We start from the raw sequence: 7,399 nt of genomic DNA on the forward strand, positions 1-7,399 counted from the left end.
CGTTAGTTATTGAGGGGAAAAGTTTATCTGCTACTAGTATGGCATCTTTTCCCTATGGAGGGAGTGTGGTATTAGAGTAGAAAGACTAAGGACTTTGATATTCAAATCCATCTTACGTGAAAAGCTGGTATATATGCACCATTTGGTGAAGTGTTAGTTTCATCCCTTCATTTACCAAAGAAAGACCAATATATTGGGAAGACTAAAAGGAGAAGCTGATCAAAAAGGAGGATTTAATTGTTTAGCTAATATTCTTAAGAGTCACCCTGAAACTATCCTCTGGCAAGTAAGAGTCCACCTCAGGAATTATCATAGCCTTTTTACCCCTAAGCATGAACTTTTTAGAGTCAAGTGCATCCACTTATTAACCTTCTTGAAAACCCTAGGGGTGGGTACTCATTATTATTAACATCTTTTATTAGAAAAAAACCTTGATGCTTAGGGAGGCTAAGTAACTTGTCTGATCTCAATTTAAAACCAGGCAGTCTCCCTTGCTAACCAACCAGTAGGATGTGATTCCTTTTGCTATCTCCTCTGGGCAAGTCAGAGTAAAAGCAAAAAGTAAATATACTGATGCTCTTCAGCTGAGGAGAAAGATACTCTATGCTCTACTGCTTACATTTGAATGACTTTGCCACAGTGGCCCAGACTGAATGGAGGAAAAAAGAGTGACTGAATCTAAAACCCTAAAGCTGGAACACATTTCGGGTCGTGACGTATGTAAACTACCACCCCTCCCTGCCCAGATTCCTTTAAAGTCTGAAGCAACTTGCCTCAATTGCTCACATTTAGGCAAGCCAGGCAAACTTAAGTTGTCATTTCCCATCATACACTGAAAGAACGGTCACAGTTACACAAGTCTATCATTAACCTCTTTCTTCATGTCTTCTAAGCAGTGCCTGACTTGATTATTAAAACAAACCATGATGGCGGGGTGTGGCGGCTCATGCCTGTAATCCCAGCACTTTGGGAGGCTTTTCTGTTAACCTTTCCTCATCTTTCTAAGCAAAAGCGTGTGTGAGGGGATGGTGGTGAGGGGCATACCTGCACTGATGATTAGACTTATTATACTGTGAACCATTTCCCAGAGAAGGTAAAACCCAGACATTTAGCTTTTGCATACAAACATGCAACCAATATCCACTTTATCGCTGAGATTTAATACAATAAGCCATTTGTTCATATGGAAATATTAAATGGTTTTTAACCATTTACTTTATCATCATCCTTTCATTAATACAATACATAGTTTTGTACAAACTATGCATTTATGTTGGCTAGTTAAGACAGTTTATAGATTTGGGTATAACATGGTAATATGATATGATTTATGTTACCATGACCTTCTGCAATGGTTCAACCTATCAGTTTCTTGAATACTTTTCCTGCTTTGACTTGGTAGCCTGTTTCAGAGTGTGTACCCTTGAATAGTCCCATGCCTTTTCAGGCACTGCAACTACCTAAGAACTGTCTATATTCCCTCTGTGTTACAGAGAAAAAGAAAAGCAGGTGCTTTATGGATACATCTATTTTCCCAAAGCAGCCACTGAAACCATGTTTATTTATTTATTTATTTATTTATTTATTTATTTTTTTGAGACAGAGTCTCGCTCTGTCGCCCAGGCTGGAGTGCAGTGGCCGGACGGATCTCAGCTCACTGCAAGCTCCGCCTCCCGGGTTTACGCCATTCTCCTTCCTCAGCCTCCTGAGTAGCTGGGACTACAGGCGCCCGCCACCTCGCCCGGCTAGATTTTGTATTTTTTAGTAGAGACGGGGTTTCACCGTGTTAGCCAGGATGGTCTCAATCTCCTGACCTCGTGATCTGCCCGTCTTCGGCCTCCCAAAGTGCTGGGATTACAGGCTTGAGCCACCGCGCCCGGCCTTGAAACCATGTTAACTGAAATAAAACTTCAAATGCAGTCAATCTTCAAATGGAGTAAAGGACAACAGACTAGATCAGAAAGCCCAGTTGCTTCCAGTGTTGACCTGCAACACAGAGATGATAAGCTGATTAATAAGGAGAGAATAAGAGTAGGCTTATGTTGAGCTTTAGTGTTGGTTCTGTTACCAAAACTGATCCTGAATAAATCCCTTAAGCATTTATCTTCAGTGGGAAAAAGTCAGGGTTGTACGGTTAGTACATTCAGTTCCAGCTTTGAGCCAGTTATAGGCATACCTTAAAGACACTACAGTAGGTTCAGTTCCAGACCATGGCAATAAAGCATGTCACACATCTTTTTTTAGTTTCTCATTGTATATGAGTTATGTTTACACTGTATCCAGTAGCTTTTTTTTTTTTTGAGACAGAGTCTTGCTCTGTCACCAGGCTGGAATGCAGTGGCGCAATCTCAGCTCACTGCAACCTCCGCCTCCTGGGTTCAAGCAATTCTCCTGCCTCAGCCTCCCAAGTAGCTGGGACTACAGGAGTCCACCACCACGCCTGGCTAATTTTTTTTTTTTTTTTTTTTTTGAGATGAGTCTCGCTCTGTCACCCAGGCTGGAGTACAGTAAAGCGATCTCGGCTCACTGCAAGCTCCGCCTCCCGGGTTCATGCCATTCTCCTGCCTTAGCCTCCCTGAGTAGCTGGGACTACAGGCGTACGCCACCACGCCCGGATAATTTTTTGTATTTTTAGTAGAAACGGGGTTTCATCATGTTGGCCAGGATGGTCTCAATCTCCTGACCTCGTGATCCACCCGCCTCGGCCTCCCAAAGTGCTGGGATTATAGGCGTGAGCCACCGTGTCTGGCCTAATCCTCATTTTTATACAGGGGAAGAGAGGAGAAGTACACAGAGATTATCGACTTGGGTCCGAAGAAAATTACAGAGTCCAACCTGAGGCCAAGCCTGCCAACACTCTCAGCAGCAGTTTTCTCCTTGAACAGTCTTCCTCTATCTGCCATGATGCCCAGGCATACAAAGGGAGTTTTTCATTGTTTCCTTAAGGTTAAATGCTCTGGATGCTCTCAGTTCAAATAAGATGGTTTTAAAATTCCCCTCCTCCTTGCCTTTCAGCAAAGAAGAGAAAAGGAGAAATTCAAATGAAAATAAATCATATCCCCAAATATCAAGGCTCATAAGCTGGATGATTTAATTCAATCAATTTAGCAAGGCCCGAAATGAAACCTGGTAATGAAAATGAAGACACAGCAATATTTTCCTGAAGAAAATAGACATTTGGAAGAAATATTTTCTTAAAAAATGTTTATTTGGAAAAGTCAGCCTCTTACACAAGGTTTTGTATCTATGCTTTTAACTCTGTCAATTACAGTGGTATTTTAAATGCATTGAATATAATTCATTGAATATCTATATCTTTCTGCCTCGATTTAAGTGATATTAGGTTAAAAAAATATTTACAGTTTTCATTCTGGTCCACCTTCCCTCCTTATCCTTATACTGAATCAATTTCTCTAATTTTCAGGTAAGTGAAAGGGGTCACGAAATTTCTAGGTTTGTGTGGAGAGTAAGAATGCATGACCAAGCATTCAACAACGATTCCAAGCCTTCTCTGAAAAAAGAGAAAGAAATCTACGTTATTAAGAACCTAAGGCAGCACTTAGCAACTTCTTTCCGCAATCCTATCTTTATTCGTTTGTCTGGTGCCAAATTTTCTGGCCCTTTTAATTTGCCAACATTAAAAAATAAAATTTAAAACAAACAAACAAACAAACAAACAAAAAACATCAAACACACACATATCTTATGCATAGCACTAAGCCAGAAGCAGATATAAATGGGACCACTGTGAATCAAAGGAGAAAAATTCCAGGAAAAAAAAATTCCAATAGCTTCACAGTTTAACTGAGGTTTTGGAAAAACTTAAGTGAATTCAGCTGATGTCTGAAATATCTGTCTACATTTAATTAGATGTGTTGTATTTACCAAGGAGGCACAAATACGTAGTTTTGTAGATTTTAATACTAACTTTTCCAGTGAGAAAATAATACCAGGTGATTTCAAAAAGGGCAGTGATCGACAAACACTCAAAATGCATCTTTGAACAGGGGAGCAAAAATAGCTAATTTAATGAAAACAAACCTTAAGCACTGCACTTGGCTTCTAATAAGCATCCCAAGAAAAGGTACCTGAGAGGGGTTGACAAGTACACTGTGTCTAGAACAGCCAAGATGTTGCCAAAGTTTTATGCTTTGAATTTCCTAAATATGTAGCTAGCAGAAACATATGCCAGAAATCTACTGATGCCAGGAAAATGTTTTTGTCAGCATTTTATAAAATCTCTAATTTTCAACCAATATTTCTGTCCATAAATCTTCCAGTGAAAATGTCTGAAATATATTACATGTAACAATGAAGCAAGATTAATTTTAAATTTTGGATTTGCTTCAAACAAGTTAGTTGTTATTTTTCCTTTTAACACAACACGTGAAATAGATGAATTCAGCAAAAATGGTTTAAGAAGTTAAGGCTCTCTAGAGTTCTAATGACTAAAACTTAAGGCACATATTATAATCTTTATGACACTATTAAAAGCGAAGATTAAAACAAAACAAAACAAAATAAAACCTACTTCTTTCCCGCATCCTTTGCTACCAATCACTCCCTCCTCAAAGCATATGTCATTTTAAATTCAGGCTAATGGTAAGGAGTCAAACAAAAATCCCACCAATGAACAACTGGTATGATTTCCACACAAATGTCTACTATTTGCATTGAGCACCACTGGTAGATTACAGGCCAGTAGAATATTTTCAGATATCCTGGGTCATCAACTGCTCAATTTACCCTTCAGTCCCATGGATTCAGACTGGACTGTCCTCCTCCTTGGGCCCTTCTTCTGTGTCTTTCTGGTCCGGAGATTCTGCTGCTTTGGTAACTTCCTTTGGCTTTCCAGCAACATCTATACTGGTCTCTTCCTCTTTACTTTCCTTTTTCTGCTCGTTTGCTTTCTGTTCTTTTGCCAAAAGTCGATAATTGATGCCCATGCCAATGAAGAGATAGATACCGGAAATAATCAGGACGACGCCACATGCCCAGTATGTGTATTTGTAGTCTCCATATATGTCATTGAGCCGACCTAAATATGTAAAACAACAAAAACAGTTATGTTTCTAAGAGTAAACAGGTTTTTTTTTTCTCCCCCAAGCAAAGCTTAAGGATCCATTCAGAAAGATGTCAACCCAATCTTTAAAGAGTCCCAAAATGATGAATTAGTATAAGGAATTGCTGAAAATTAGCTGATCCTCTGTTTATAATGCCTCATGGATTTTAAGTGGCCTTTGCATCTTCTGTTATTTTTAGTAACCTGAAAATAGTTAACTCTTGGCAAACTGGAAATGGAAGAGACGCAGTGATCACCTAGAGTCAATTCTCTTAACACACTATAGAAATAAGCGTTGCTGAAAGAGGCCTGGGAGTCTTGTCCAAGGCCATAGTGCTGTCCCAGTTACCCAGGCCAATCCTCTTTCTCAGCATTTCCCAAAGAGTATTCCTGTGAACACTTGTCCAGTGCTAAAAACTTAAAAGCAATATCTTACACCCATTCTAAGTGCTTAATCCTTATAACAGGCAGATTCTATTATCATCCTCACTGGACAGATTTAAAAACTAAATTACAGAGATGTTAGCTAATTTGTCCATGGTAACAAAACTAATAAGTGAAATGACTTGGCTTTAAACATAGAAAGTCTGACTCTGAAGTCTGCACCCTTAAGCATGTGCTACAAGGATACTGCTTTAATGTTTCAAAAGTCAAATGAATGGGTAAATGGCATATTATTTTCTCATAAAGGCTTTGTGAAGTCTGGTAGTAAAGAATCCTATTTAACGTGATGTTTCCAAATTTTATTTTGGTCATGTAACTTCCATTACTGTAAAATTTATTAGCATCTCATTGAACTGGTATCTCTGGGAAAATTCTACTCTACACTTAAACAGGACTTAATACACCAATTTAAATATGATTCCATATGGCTTTCTAACTCACGGCATCATTCATTAACAATAGTTTTTGAGCCTTTATCATATACCAGGCACTGGCTCAGCTAGGCCCTGAGGATAAGGGTGAACAGAGGAGTTAACATCCACAGTTCAGTGGACAAGAGACATGTTAATCAAGTAACTACACAAACTGTGACAAGTACTACCAGGGGAGTTTGAAAGAAGTGGGGTCAAGAAACTTTCCTTAAAATGTCAACTAAGCTGGAATTTGCAGGATAGGAATTATCTAGGAGAAAGGGGATGGGAATTAGATCCAGGCAGAGAACTGCAGTGCAAAGGCACAATGGTAGGAGAGAGCATGGTGTGTGAGGGGAAAGAAGGGCCAGGTTGCTGGGGCACAGAAAGCAGGAGGCCAGTGGTAGAAATGAGGCTGGAGGGTCAGGTGGGGCCAGTCCATGCAGTGCCTTGCAAGCCACATTAGGGAATTTGCTTTTCACCCTGAAAGTAAGGGGAAGCAACTGGAGAGTTTTAAGAAATCTTGAAGAGTTCAGAACTGGAGACTTCAAGGAGACTGAAGAACAGCTGGAACTGATACAGGCAGACCGGTTAGGAGGTTACAGTTAGGAGCAGCCCAAACAGGAGACAAGAGCTTTGGATAAGGGTAGTAGTTGTGATGGAGAAAAATGGGCAGATGAGAAAAAGATTTAGAGCATAAAAACTGATAGAACTTAGTAACTCACTGGGTATGAGATGGAAGAAGACTTATCTCAAAAGGCAGCTATGGATCTTCTGTTATATACTCACTCACTCACCAAATCAAAATTCCTAAAGTATGAGTCACATCCAGAAGGAGGGTCAAATTATTTTTTCACTATGTGTTATCTATTGAGCTATTAATTTGAAAGATAAAGTATTCAATAACCTTCAGGAATAGTTCCCAAGTTATAATTAGTTTACTAGCTGTATGATCTTAGCCAAGTTACTTCACCTTTTGAAGCCTCTGTTCACTTACAAAATGGGGACTAAAACGGTCCTACCTCTCACATGGACTTGTGAGATAGATACAACAGCAGATACAAAATGATAAGGACTGTCTCTGGTACACTGTGAGCTTACACGGTAGCTATTATTATACTACTGCTACTGAAATAAACTTTTGTTTTTTGTTTTTTTTTTGCTTTTTGTGTGTTTTTAAAAAACTTATGGGCCAGGCGCAGTGGCTCACGCCTATAATCCCAGCACTTTGGGAGGCCGAAGCGGGTGGATCACCTGAGGTTAGGAGTTCGAGACCAGCCTGGCCAACATGGTGAAACCCTGTCTCTACTAAAAATACAAAAATTAATGTGGGCATGGTGGTGGGCGCCTGTAATCCCAGCTACTCAGGAGGATGAGGCAGGAGAATCGTTTGAACCCAGGAGGCACAGGTTGCATTGAGCTGAGATCGTGCCATTGCTCTCCAGCCTGGGCCACAAGACCAAGACTCTGTCTTAAAAAAAAA

At 39.8% G+C, this 7,399-nt stretch overlaps 1 protein-coding gene across 2 annotated transcripts in view; it reads right to left on the reverse strand.

The window, feature by feature from the left end:
• Positions 1–3,187: 3,187 nt before the first annotated feature.
• The window catches only part of SLC16A1 (solute carrier family 16 member 1), a 47,527-nt gene continuing 43,315 nt past the window's right edge, over positions 3,188–7,399 (reverse strand). The window contains exon 5 of one of the 2 annotated variants that reach the window (XM_017869742.1): positions 3,188–5,038. In XM_017869742.1, coding sequence (XP_017725231.1) covers positions 4,764–5,038 — 275 coding nt within the window. In that variant the 3' untranslated portion in view covers positions 3,188–4,763. The remainder of the gene's footprint in view (positions 5,039–7,399) is intronic. The other variant, XM_017869743.1, reaches the window with a different exon arrangement.

The sequence above is a fragment of the Rhinopithecus bieti genome, unplaced genomic scaffold (genome assembly GCF_001698545.2).
Source record: "Rhinopithecus bieti isolate Rb0 unplaced genomic scaffold, ASM169854v2 scaffold_3040, whole genome shotgun sequence".
Classification (NCBI taxonomy): domain Eukaryota; kingdom Metazoa; phylum Chordata; class Mammalia; order Primates; family Cercopithecidae; genus Rhinopithecus; species Rhinopithecus bieti.